This window comes from Chionomys nivalis, chromosome 1 (assembly GCF_950005125.1).
Source record: "Chionomys nivalis chromosome 1, mChiNiv1.1, whole genome shotgun sequence".
In the NCBI taxonomy this organism is placed as follows: Eukaryota; Metazoa; Chordata; class Mammalia; order Rodentia; family Cricetidae; genus Chionomys; species Chionomys nivalis.
In genome coordinates this window covers 60,613,151-60,626,552 of record NC_080086.1, presented here as the reverse complement: position 1 = coordinate 60,626,552, position 13,402 = coordinate 60,613,151, and the positions used below count along the sequence as shown (strand labels likewise).

General features: G+C 52.0%; 1 protein-coding gene across 1 annotated transcript in view; it reads left to right on the top strand.

Moving 5' to 3' along the window:
- Positions 1 to 39: 39 nt before the first annotated feature.
- Aldh1l1 (aldehyde dehydrogenase 1 family member L1) overlaps positions 40 to 13,402 on the top strand; it is a 47,759-nt gene continuing 34,396 nt past the window's right edge. Inside the window, exons 1-7 of the mRNA XM_057767896.1 lie at positions 40 to 167; positions 5,174 to 5,323; positions 7,457 to 7,691; positions 8,317 to 8,482; positions 9,841 to 9,942; positions 10,517 to 10,606; positions 11,526 to 11,663. Coding sequence (XP_057623879.1) covers positions 5,197 to 5,323; positions 7,457 to 7,691; positions 8,317 to 8,482; positions 9,841 to 9,942; positions 10,517 to 10,606; positions 11,526 to 11,663 — 858 coding nt within the window. The 5' untranslated portion in view covers positions 40 to 167; positions 5,174 to 5,196. The remainder of the gene's footprint in view (positions 168 to 5,173; positions 5,324 to 7,456; positions 7,692 to 8,316; positions 8,483 to 9,840; positions 9,943 to 10,516; positions 10,607 to 11,525; positions 11,664 to 13,402) is intronic.

Here is a 13,402-nt window from a genome sequence, read left to right as displayed (position 1 = left end):
TAGGCGTGCTGATCCCAACCAGCTCCACTCCAGACTAGAGCTAGTGCACGGGTCTGGGAGCTTCGCTGCCCGGTGCGGACCCTCGCAGCAAGCAGGTACTTCTGGGTTCCAAGCCCAGGGCTCCGAGTCGGTGACCTTGTTCTCCTACTCCCCCTCATTGACCTTGGGTAAGTTTCCTTTTGCTTTCGTTGTTTTGAGCGGGGCACCCCGAGCCTCTCCCCTGCAAACGGACGCTGAACCTTGGAACCACAGCTCTTGCCCTGGGAAGTTTCTTTTTCTGAAGTGGGGGGACTGGAGCTTGGGAAGAAAGGGCCTCCTTTTCTTTTTTTGGAGGGAGGACTTCCCTGAGTAACCCTGGCCATCCTGGAACTAGTTCTGTAGACCAGGCTGGCCTCGAATTCTAAGATCCATCTGCTTCTGCCTCCGGAGTGCTGGAATTATAGGAGTGCATCACCACGTCTTGTTCATGCCTTGGGAAGTTTCTTAAGCGCTACTGAATCTTGGCTTCTGTTCTGTAAAATGGGGGGACGGGACACAACAGTGTACAATTCTGGTCCTAGGCAGCTGGTGGTGAGTGTTGACACTGCCTTCTGTCTAGATAAGTTCCCCGTGCCCAGGAGACAGCACTGTCATACTTTACAGAGGCATTTGAGACCCAGGGAAGGTGACAATTCACCCAGACCTAAGCTGAAGTCTGCAGGCTTGTGAGAGAGGTTGCCCCACCTTACCTTCTAGCCATACCCAGAATCATGGAAGTGTCTGATTGATCTTGGCACCCTGGGGGACATACCCATCCTCTGCCCGGAGTCACAGCAAAGAGACCAACATATGAGAGGATCAGCCTTGGGCAGTTTGTGGGTGAACCATGGTGGCCACCCGGTCTGCTCCAGCCTGGGACTGCAGTAGGTTATGAACAGAGGGCCCCTGCCGCTGTTCTGCTGTCTTGACCCAGGAGCTGGAAGTGGGGACTGCAGAGCAGGAGCCCCCTGAGTCCCTGAAGGTCTGATGCCACAGGAGTCCCTGGGGGTGCCCCAACGTAAGACAGGGCTGGGAGGTCACACCATATCCTTGGGACTCAGACGCTCCCCGGCCCCTCCCATGTTATCTCTGGGGCCAAAGGCCAACTTTAAGTGAAGGACCCTCACTTAGTGTTCCCTCCTCTGCCTTCCTTCTTGTCCCTGAACTGTGATATTGGCAGATCTGCAGCAATCCTGACTGCCCCCCTGCAGCCAAAAGTGGGGTTTGTTTCATTTGTATTTTACTCCTTTAATCTTTCTGCAAGAAATAGATGTTCAGCAGGGGGATGGAGGCAGGGTAATAGCACAGATCTGAATCCTCGGTGTTCAAGAGGCTGAGGTGGGAGGATGAGAAACTCCAGGGCAGCCTGTGCGAATGCACTAACACTCCCTTGACAGAAGTCAACAGACACACAGAGGTAAGTGCAGACACACACACACACAGCACACCACACACAGCACATCACACACAGCACATCACACGCACACCACACACACACACACCACACACGACACCACACACACACACCACACCACACCACACACACACACAGCACACCACACACACACACACACCACACACACACACACCATACACACACCACACACACACGACACCACACACACAGTTTAGGAAACTGTAGTGAGCTGTTATCTCCTGGAGCATCTTGGCTTACATATTCCCAGCCAGCAACAGTTTGCTGTATCCTAACAGCACCGCCTATGCAATGCCACACTGTGGTTTAAAACCCAGCAATGTAAAACCCCCCGGTTGTTCCTTGGTCCTCCCACGGTTTATAAGAGAGACGCCGAGTCAGGACTGAGCCATTTTTCATGTTCCCTGTGAGAATTTCCCCTTGCTTGCTGCTTTGCCATAACCTCACCAGTGCTGGGCACTGTAGTATCCTCAGACCTGTCAGTTTCATGGGAGGAAGGCATACCGTGTTTGACTCTGAGTTTAGAGAAATGTTCCACTTTCATTATTTGTGACTGGAACATGTTTTTGTCTATTGGTTGTAAGTTTTTCCTCTTAATAAGGTGCCTTATGTGTGAAAACTTATGTTTAATGTGCATTCCACGGCTAGAGTCAGGCCTGTAAAGCCCACTCTCCACCAGTATTTTCTAACGTAGTCCTCCTTTCTCTCTCTCTCTCTCTCTCTCTCTCTCTCTCTCTCTCTCTCTCTCTCTCTCTCTCTCTCTCTCTCTCTCTCTCTTCTCCCCTACTTGTCCTCCTCCCCTTCATCTTCTTTTAGGGGCTCAGGTAGCCCAGGCTGGCCTCAAGCCATCTATGTAGCTGAGGATGGCCTTGAGCTTCCACTCTCCTGCTTCCACTCCCCGAGGGCTCTGCTTACAGCCTGCACCAACACACTCGGTTTCCGTGGAGCCGGGATGGAAACCAGTGCTTCAAGCACCCTAGACAGGTGCTGGATCAACTGAGCTACCGACCTCCTTCTCCTTGTTATGTTTTCTTCCTGTTCTGGTGTAAAAATATTTATTTTTAACTCACTTGTACTTTGTGGAGCAAAATGTAGGCCGGAGAGCTATATTTGTTCCATTAAGTTAATAATCAACTTTCAGAGTTTGTTTTAAGTCTATGCAGAGCCAGGTTCCCATATATTCATTCTGTCCGTGCCTTCCATTGCTAAACATTTACGACACTGCGCCAGCTGAGCCCAGGGCAGTGCGATGACCTCAGAGCCGTGTTCTGTGGGATCTTCATGTTTGGGCAGTGTGTGAAGACATGCATCCACTCCTGTCGTCTTAGATGCCATGAGTGTTCTCACCACAGCCCTGGCAGCTACTCGTCCTTTCTCTGTCTCTGACTCTCTGGGTTGACTCTTCCGAGTGCCATGTGATGGTGATCATAGCGGGTGGCAGCTTTGCAGATTGGTGTCTCTGGCTCAAGCTGCACTGGGGTTTCCTGAGTGTCTCTTCACAACTCCCAGCACACGTCCTCTGAATTCTGGCTTAGGTTCCATTGTCTGAACCCCATCACCACAGGTTGATTTTCTCCATCCACTCACTAATGGTGTCATGGTCGCTTCCAGTTTTGAACAGTTTGAAATAATGCTGCTGTCAACAATTGTGTGCAGACATGAATTTTCTGCCCACTTGAAGAAATACCTATAAGAGTGTGCCCTAGTTAGGGCTACCATTGCTGTGATGAAACACCGTGACCCATAGCAACCTGGAGAAGAAAGCGTTTGTTTGGCTTATGTTTCGTCATCTCTGTTCATCATCTAAGGAGGTTAGGAACTCAAACAGGGCAGGAACCTTGGAGGCAGGAACTGATGCAGAGGCCAGGGAGGGGTGCTGCTTACTGACTTGCTCCTCATTGCTTGCTCATTCTGATTTCTTATAGAACGCAGGACTGCCTGCCCAGGGGTGCCTCCACCACAATGGCCTGGGACCTCTCCCATCAATAACTAATTAAGAAAATGTCCCATAGTCTTGCCTACAGCCCAATCTTATGGAATCATTTTCTCAACTGAGGCTTCTCCTTCTTTCACACTCAAGACTTGTGTCAAGTTGACCAGTGCAGAGTGGTTTCTGGAACTGGTGATAAAAAGGAGCTTGGCATAAGAACAAGAATGCCGGAGGCTGGAAAGGTGGCTCACTGGTTAAGAGCACTTGCTGCTTTTGCAGAGAACCTCAGTTCAGTTTCTAGCATCCAAGCCAGGCGGCTCACAACCTCTTAGACCTATAGCCTCAGGGGAACCCGATGCCGCCTTCTGGCTCCCATGGGCACTGCAGGTTGATGGTTTAGATCTTTAGTTCACGTTTTTAACTGAGTTTCCCCCCTCTGAGTTTTGAGGGTCAGTTGTTCTTTCTCAGGTCTCCCAGTTTATGGAGTCACGTTTTATTTTCTTTTTTTTTTTTTTTTTTTTTTTTTTTTTTTTGGTTTTTCGAGACAGGGTTTCTCTGTAGCTTTGGAGCCTATCCTGGAACTCCCTCTGTAGACCAGGCTGGTCTCAAACTCACAGAGATCCGCACGTTTTATTTTCTTGATGGAATTCTTTGAAAGCAGAAATCTTAAACCGAATGAAGTCGTACTTAATTCTCCTTCTCGTGCGCGCTCCTCTGCAGTGCTTGGAAAGTTATTGATGAATGCAAGGCTGTCCACATTTCTCTTTATCTTTGAGAGGTTTATAATCTCAGGTCTGTGATCTATTTGGACTTGATTTTTATGAAAGCTGTGCAACGCTTGAGTCAACATGGACTCCTGTGACATATGCACACATTGACCCCTGAAGGTTCACTGTCTACAGGCTAGCAAGGGGAAGGGAAACAGGCATGGGTTTGGGCCTGAAAGGCATATGTGTGAGGTTAGCCAAGACAGAGAGACGCCGCTGCTCTGTGAGAAGTCTGGGTGTTTAGGGACTAGCAGCATTTCTGGGTCACAGCAACATGCTGCATGTGGGGAGATTCATGATGCTACCTCACACTTGGAATTTCTGTACTTCTGAGTGTGTGAAGTCCGCACTGCAGACTTTCCCTAAACCGTGCATATGTGGTGAATAGACAAATTAAGGAAAAATACCAGCAAGTACCTCGGGGTTTACGATACGAGGGGCAGGAAGTGCTGAATTTAGTAGCCATTGACACTGAATTTTGCTTCATTCCGTCCGTCCTTCTCCTAGGCCTTTCCCATAGGTACCCCCTCCCAACCCAGTCACCCTGTGCTGTCACTCGAGGCTGGCAATCGAGCAAGGCTTCTTCTGCCCCTCTGTGGCTTCTGGATCTAGTGCAATAAGCCTGGTGTGGCCTCAAGAGAAGTGTGGTAGTTTTTTAATTAACAGTGAGGCTAATGTGACTGGACCAAGGTCACAGAACTGGTCACGTGACCACAGTATGTTCTAAAATGTCACCGAGGACCGGCACCAGGTCTGTGACAATTTTCTGGGACTAATGAAGGAACTAAAGCTACAGCCACCGTCTGACCCACCAGCCACCAGCAGAGTCTCCACATCCACAGATGTCAGGGTTACCTGTGTCCATGACCCCCAAGCCCTTTGCACAGTGGCAATCTCTCTGAAACAGCCTGATGTTTATGGAGCCCCCAGGGTGACCAAGGCAGGAACGTACCTACTGGAATCTGGATGGTTTCCCCTGACCTCCGAGAGCCCTTTCTAACCCTTTGGCTGCCCCTTCAACAGGTGCCTTCCAACCCTCTGCTGCCATGAAGATTGCGGTAATCGGGCAGAGCTTGTTTGGCCAGGAGGTTTACTGCCAGCTAAGGAAGGAGGGCCATGAGGTGGTGGGTGTCTTCACTATCCCAGACAAGGATGGGAAAGCAGATCCCCTGGGTGAGTGACAGCTCAGGGCAGGGCGGAGGGTGGAGGAAAGCCCACCTGCTGGGGCAGGGGCGCTATAGTGGGCAGGTGGGTAAAGTACGGGGTCTCACGTTGTAGCCTCGGTAGAGAGCACTTATGCTCCTTCCGCTCTGCATCCACACTGATGCCAAGTGGCTGCTGGACCGTCCTGGAATAAAGCGACCCACACTTGACTGTGGGGTACAATTTGTGTCCTGACCAAGGGCCACGGAGAAGCCCAGCTTGTCCTACAAACCTCTCTGAACTTCTCTGATCCGAGAATCTAGGCTCTCAGGGGTTGAGGGACATGTTTCATGTTGCCATTTCTGGGGCTCTCTTAGCTCCAAGTGCTCAGCCCGCCGGAGGGTTCCTGGTACAGCGAAGTGAGCAGAGCTGAGAGGTTTCCCTTTTAGCATCTTTTTGGTTCACAGTCCTGAACGCTAGACTTGGAGCAGGCAGGCGCCCAGCACACAGGATGCTGGGGCCTCCATATGATGAACAGGTCCTCCAGACCTGATGGAGAAGGACTGTAGGGCACGGTTTAATGATGGGAAACTGAGATTGGGGGGGGGGGCGTTGAGGGTCCAGCCAGATCCAGGGCAGAGCAAGCTGTCACAGTCTGACCCCTGGACTCTGCTCTAACGCTGCTGTCGCCTGCCTGACCTCAGCCCTGCGCTTGACCACATCATGAGATCCATGACCCCACAGTCTGAGCTCTGCAAACAAGCACTAGTCATGGTTAAACAGTCTCTGCTCCCAGCACCATCCCAGGCCTGGTCGGGACCACTGCTTCACCTTGACTGTCTCACTGGCCACAGTGAGGCTGCTTTAGAAGTACATTCTGGGGGTGGAGAGATAGCTCAGTGGTTAAGAGCACTGGCTGCTCTTCCTGAGGTTGTGAGTTCAATTCCCAGCAACCACATGGTGGCTCACAACCATCTGTAATGAGATCTGGTGCCCTGTTCTGGCGTGTGAGCATACATGGAGGCAGAATGTTGTATACATAATAAATAAATAAATCTTTAAAAAAAAAAAAAGAAGTACATTCTGACCTCACAGCTGGTCAAATTGCATTTGAATCAGAAACAGAGATGTGTCCTGGTGTTCATCTGGCTTCCTTCCTCCACCCCTTTTTTATTTAGCCTGGGACCCATAACATGGGATGGTGTTTTCACATTCTGGGGAGTCTCCTCTTTTTTAGTTAATACTCTGGAAACTCCCTCCTACTGATTCCAAACCCAGTGACCTTGACAGTGAAGATTAGCATCCGGACGTGGTGGCAGAGATGAGGACAGACAGCAGAGTCAGGCCAGTCAAGGAGTTGTCTCGAGAGACTTGCTAAGAAGAAAGCCCTGCAGGGTTGGGGCTGTTCCGTCCAGTGGCAGCTGCTGCCACCAGGCTGAGGATAGGAGGGGCTGGGGCTGCATAGGAAATTGAGCCTATGATTCAGGCCTGTAAGGAGGCAGGAGGGGCCCCGCAGGCCGGGTCTGGGCCTCTGGGCCACAGGTGTGAGGAGCAGAGTGTGCACACTGGGACCAAGTCTGCAGACTGAGAACGGAGATTCAGCGGCTGCAATGGGGAGGAACTCCTGTGGCTGGGGTGAAGCATCAGGCTAGGGTGGTGGACAGAGGACAGGGTCCCCACAGGAAGGACCAAGCCCGTTCCCATCCCTCTTCCCCTCCCCCTGGTAAGGGAACAGCTGACGGGGGAAATTTGATTCCCAGGGACCCCAGTGTCCAAGAAGAGATCTGAGGAGGAGAGGGGGGTGGAGGAAAAGGAGAGGAAGGAGAGAGAGATGCTGAAGAAGAGGAGAAAGACAGTGTTGGTCATGGCTGGGTCTTGGAGAGGACTGTAAGCACAGCAGCTTTGGGGGACTTATGGAACCTGAGCAAGGGAGGCACATGGAAGCCTTGGTACTCAGAAGGAGGCAGCATCCAGCAGGGAAGTCCCTGCCCACCACTCACCCTTGGTCAGCACCCCACCCACATCCCGGTAGAACCTTGCTGGGCAGTGGGGACAAGAAGGAAAAGGGCACCAAGAACAGGCTGTGAGCCACTTTCTGGTAGGCACAGCTGACAGTGTGTGGATAGCACAGAGAGGATAGTTTCTGACCCGTTCTCCCCACAGGCCTAGAGGCTGAGAAGGATGGTGTGCCCGTGTTCAAGTTCCCTCGGTGGCGGGCTCGAGGACAGGCTCTGCCCGAGGTGGTGGGCAAATACCAGGCTCTGGGTGCAGAGCTCAACGTGCTACCCTTCTGCAGCCAGTTCATCCCCATGGAAGTCATCAATGCCCCCCGGCACGGCTCTATAATCTATCATCCATCCCTGCTACCCAGACATCGAGGGGCATCAGCCATCAACTGGTAAGACAGGATCCATCCCGTCTGCCTGGTATGTCACCCTCCTCAGCCTACAGCATCCCTCTAGGACAGTCAGATGCATCGCACAGGTGCCTGACCTGCTCAGCTGGTGTCACCTGAACCACAGTCAGAGCATTAAGACAGCGTGCTTGCTAGGTGGTAGTAGCTCACACCTTTAACCCCAACACTCAGGAGGCAGATTTCTGTGAGTTTGAGGCCAGCCTGGTCTATAAAGCAAGATCCAGGATGGCTAGAATTACACAGAGAAACCCTGTCTTGAAAACAAAAAGAAGGGCTTCATACTTTGCAGCAGAGGGGACAGGAGCTCAGATGGTGTCACACCTGCAGCAGGACAGAGGGTATAAGGGGAGTTGTACCAGGATAGGGCTCTGTATGCTCACCCCACCTGCCATGGGGCTGTTCCCTAAGGCAGCATAGCTTTTGGCTTGTAGCAGGCATGGTTGGCAGTCATAAACACTTCCCTTTCTTCCCTTTCCTGTAGGAACAGGTGGCAGTCCCTCTTGGGAGGGAGGTGGCTTCCTGGAGGGAGGCAGGGGGCAAGGGGCAGCTCCTGGGGTGTCCCCTATGACACTTTCTGTCAGACTGATGTCTCCCTCCTGTCCTCCAGGACCCTCATTCACGGAGATAAGAAAGGGGGCTTCAGCATCTTCTGGGCTGACGATGGCCTGGACACTGGGGACCTTCTGCTCCAGAAGGAGTGCGAGGTGCTTCCAGATGACACCGTGAGCACCCTGTACAACCGCTTCCTCTTCCCGGAGGGCATCAAAGGGATGGTAAGGCTGAAGGCTGGTCACACCTGCCCTCCCACCACGCGCCTACCCTGACACAGGCTCTGTGTTCTTGGCTCCACTGGCCTTCCCTAGATGTAGGTAATGATCCCTGCTGGCCAGGCACCCCACCCCCAATCTCAGGACTTGTGAAAGAAGTGACTCACTCTTCGGGGTCCCAAAGAGTTGGGACAATGAGCATGAGGGAAATGTGGTCAGAGTGGGCAGAGCCCCACTCAAGAGGGCAGCATGGACCGGGTGTGGTTGAGCCCCAAAGCCACCTCTGTGTCATTGGGTTACCCCAACTCAGTCATTACCCAGGGTGATAAAACTCTGATTTGTGGAGATCTCTGCCAACACCACAGCCAGCAGAGTGTCCAGTGACAGTTAAGCCATGACTCCATTGAAACTCTTTGTAAGTACATGTGCTACCGTTCATAAAGATGTGTTCTATATACTGGACATCAAAAGAGGGCATCAGATCCCCTGGCTGGGGAGTTACTGGAGGTTATGAGCTGCCGCATGAGTACTGGGAATCCAGCCCAGGCCATTCTACAAGAGCAGCCTGAAGTAGCATTCTCTCACCGGAACCACCAGCCCGCAGATAATGGCACGGAAACTTCTTATTAATTACGAAATCTTGGCCCATAGCTTAGGCTTTTCCCAACTAGGTCTTTTAACTCAAGTTAACCTGCTTCTATTAATCTACGTTCTGCCACATGGCTTGGTGTCCTCTCCTCTGTACGCTGTGTCTGACTTGCTCTGAGTCTTGCTGGCATCTCTCCGCCTCTCTTCTTCCAGAGTTCTCTCTCTCCCTGGAAATCCCGCTTATCTTTCCTGCCTACCTATTGGCCATTCAGCTCTTTATTGAACCAATCACAGTGAGACATCTTCACACAGTGTAAACAAATATTCCTCAACAGCAGCCAGAGTCTCAGCTGCTGAGCCACCTCTCAAGCCCCATTGCCTACAACAGCTCCCACGTCCTTCCTCAGGATGGGTTGCAGGCTCCTCACCTCTCCTCAGTTTGGATCCCAGAGAAGCTACTTCACTGCAGATGCCAAGTCCACATCAGGGCTCGGGATCTGTTCTCCTTCAGGACAGTTCTGGACAGCAGCACACAGGCTGTGCGTCCATTATCCCTGGTGGGGCTCGGCGGTTTCCTCACCTAGAGATCAAAAAGTCCACAGAATCTAAGACCATGAGGTGTTGCTGAGGGTCTGTGTGTCATTGCACCTCCCAAACCCTGTCACCCACACCGTGTGCATGTGTAGGGTTTCTCAGGTGCCTGCACAGTGAGGACCAGGGCTGGGCGTGGGCGGGACCCTGATGCTGGGGAAGCTGACTGTAGAGTCCCCTTGCAGGTGCAGGCTGTGCGACTGATCTCAGAGGGCAGAGCCCCCCGCCTCCGCCAGCCTGAGGAGGGAGCCACCTATGAGGGCATTCAGAAGAAGGAGACGGCCAGGGTGAGTAGCAGTCCCAGCTACCCGATGTGCCTGTGAGTAGCTGGAGGGCATAAGTGGCTCAGCGAAGCAAGGTACAGCTGACAGAAGCAGCAGTGGAGGGTGGGGTTACCGCACAGTATCAGGGCACGGAGGGAGCAAGGTCCTGCTTCTCTTTAAGTAGAAGGAGAAAGCATCACTCCAGGGAGGGAGGAGAACTAGGGCTATGGGAATATCTCAGCCTTAGTGTCAGAGACTCCATGACGTTGTCTGAAAGGTTTCTAGAAGCCTTGGTGGGTAGCAGTCCCATGGCTGCTTCTGCTTGGGACTGGTTAACTCTGCATGGGCCCTGTATACATAAAGACCTGGGGACTCTATGGGGCCTCCTTGACAACAGTAGATAGCCTCTTCTCAAAGCCATTCTACAGGCTATGCAGCCTGGGAGAGGCCTGGGGTCAGAGCCCCAAACCAGGGCACCCACTCTATACTCATGCCCATGTCCAGGAGGAAGCCCAGACCCTCTCTGCAAGGCTAGACCCATTGTGCAGCAGGGGACTAGGAGAGGCTAGCTGATGATACAACGTCTTGGTCCCCATAGATCAATTGGGACCAGCCAGCAGAGGCCATTCACAACTGGATCCGTGGGAATGACAAGGTGCCAGGTGCCTGGACAGAGGCCTGTGGGCAGGTATGTTTTCATGAAGTGGGTGTTCAGTGGGAGATGCTGTATGCCTCCACCCTGCCAGCTGGAAAACTGCCCTCTAGGTTTGAAATGCTCGATACATTTTATAGCCCTAACTCTGCCTCCTCCCAGATGCCCCAAATCCAGGACTAGGAGATCCTGTACCGTTCAGAGCTAAAGTAAGATGTCTGCTGCCATTGGTGGCCCCCGGCACCTGCTGCCACCCTGGGCCCTGCTGAATTGGCTGTTGTATGGCTTGAGCCTCACCCCTGTGCTCTCAGATGCCACTGGCCCAGCTCTGACTTTGCCCCAGGGAAGAGACAACTTACTTTGAGCTGGGACTGGGCAGCAGCCAGACTTATGATAGGGAGATGCTTGTCTTGTGCACCCCTCAAAGTCAACCAGATGCTCATATGATCTTCTCTCTAGTTCCCTGACCCCCCAGCTCACTGTAAAACCATGCCTAGGTCTCTTCTCTTCCTGCGCTGATGCATGGCCCATTGCTTTGCTGGTTCATCTGCAGCAGCGGCCAGCAGCTGCCAAGGGTCAGTGGCCTCATGGCGTACCTTGAGAAGATTTTCCTGGGGGTCTGTGCCCGTGAGGTCTGAGGCTCTGAGTTAGTGCAAAGGTCTCAAGGATGCCTGAGATTTGAGGTATCCAGGTCCTCAGATTTTCTGGGTCTTGTCTATGACCCCAAAGACTGGGTCTAGGACCTACTCAGCCTTCTATGTAGATTGCAGTTCCTCCAGGTCTCTCCTGCTCCCCCTGGAGGCTGGCATTGCACACTCTAGGGTCATACCACGCCCCCCAGCTCCACCCTACCCTCCTGTACCTCTTAGCTTCTTAGCCCTGTGGAGCTACAGCTGGGCTGCAGGCACTTGGGCCTCATCTAACCTGCTGTTTCTTGACTTTTCTGACTCCATAGAAGCTGACATTTTTCAACTCAACGCTCAACACTTCAGGCCTGGTAGCCGAGGGAGAAGCTTTGCCCATCCCAGGAGCCCATCGTCCAGGCCTGGTCACCAAAGCAGGGCTCATCCTCTTCGGGAATGATGACAAAATGGTAAGGTGACCGCAAACTGCTATGAGTCACTTGCCTGCATCCATACCCTGTGTGGGGTGGGGCTGTGCTTTCTGTGACAGGCTGGACACCCTGTGTGACAGAAATCCTCTCCAGTAGCCCTGGTCTTGGGCTTCGCATATGTTATCAAGACCAGGTCTTTAAACCCCTAGGCCTCAGTTTCCCTCTCACGGAGTGGGGATGGGATAGTGGCTGGTGCAAACGGCTGCTGGGCTCTGGTAGATATTACTGGACTTTGCCCATCAGAATAGTAGCTGAATTGAATGAAGTGTTCTTAGGCATCAACCACTATTCCAAAGCAACAAATAGGCCTTACATCTCATCTTCCAGAGCCCTGTGAGATGATTATAACTACAATGCAAGACTAGAAAAGTTTGTCCAAGGTTACCCGAGCTAGGAGCAAAGCTGGGCTTCAGATCCTAAATTCTGGCTCCAAGGTGGCCCTGAGACTCACACGAGATACTGGGTTGAAGAGAGAAAGAGTCTCCGCACTTAGCAACCTTGACCGTGTGAGTGTGTAAGGGTGGAGTGTGGAGAATTGTGCTGACTGCCATGGCTCTCTCTCATCGTTCACGTGCCTGTCGTGAGGGAGGCCCTGGGTCACACACACACACACACACTTCATAGGCTGTGTGAAAGCCGCCATTTATAGTAGATGGACATTCAGATGTACACAGTGGATGTCTGCAGACTGGTACTATATGTCATGTTGTGGTCCCTAGAAATAACATCTAAGAGTGACATTCCCCCACAAATGATTATTCAGGAACATTATGGGACAACCCCATGATACTGTGAGGGACAGGCTCAGCAAAGTCATGAGGTCAGGGTGGGCTCGTCTGACCCAGGTGTCTCTGAGGATACGCTGGCGTTGCCTCTGCCCCGCACACGTTCATGTCAGCAGACATCTGTTGTTCTTGACCTCGGGGTAGTGGCCTCTCTGTCACAGGTGCTTTCCCATCAAGGGCGGCTAAGGGGAATATGCAGGAGGCTTCCGGTGGCCAGTTGCTTGCAGCATCTGGAGACCGGGGTTAGCATTCAGGAGGGGCGGGTTCCCAAGGGCCCTGGCTGCTTCTGCCACTGTAGCCATACAAACAGCAGAGCACAGAGCCTTCAGGAAGCATGTCTCAGGCTTGCTTGCTGGGTCCAGCTAGCCTTATGCTTGCTGAAAGTTCTAGAACATCTCCTAAAGCAATTGGATTGACTCTATCAATCCTTCATCCAGCTCTGGTTGCCCGGATTATGGTAGGCACAGAATGTGGCCCTAGAATATTCTTATAACTACCTCAGATTTGTCAGGTTTTATAATGTATAATATGAGTTATGTGAACCGTGTCAGCTCATAAATAATTGTTTAATAAATTAGAAGGGGGAAAACAAGGTAAATAATTTTGGATGAGCTGGCAGCAGGCTGGCATGTTTCCCTTGTTAAGGGTGAGTCTAGGCATTGCACACTCTCCACAAGCTCCGCAGAGCCGGAGCCGGGCTCTGCCTGGAGTGCTGTCCCAGGAGTGCAGACTATAAGCTTTCAGGACTTCCCTTGTATCCCTTCCTCTCTCCACCTGCATCTCAGACATGCATCAGTCATCTAGATGTTTCTGTGGGCTTCTGGGAGTGATCGCATGATTAATGATTTATCTTTTACTCGGTTGACTTTCACAGAAGCTTTGTAAGCATTTTGTTTTGTTTTTCTGATGAGAAGCTGTCCTTTTAATAGAAAT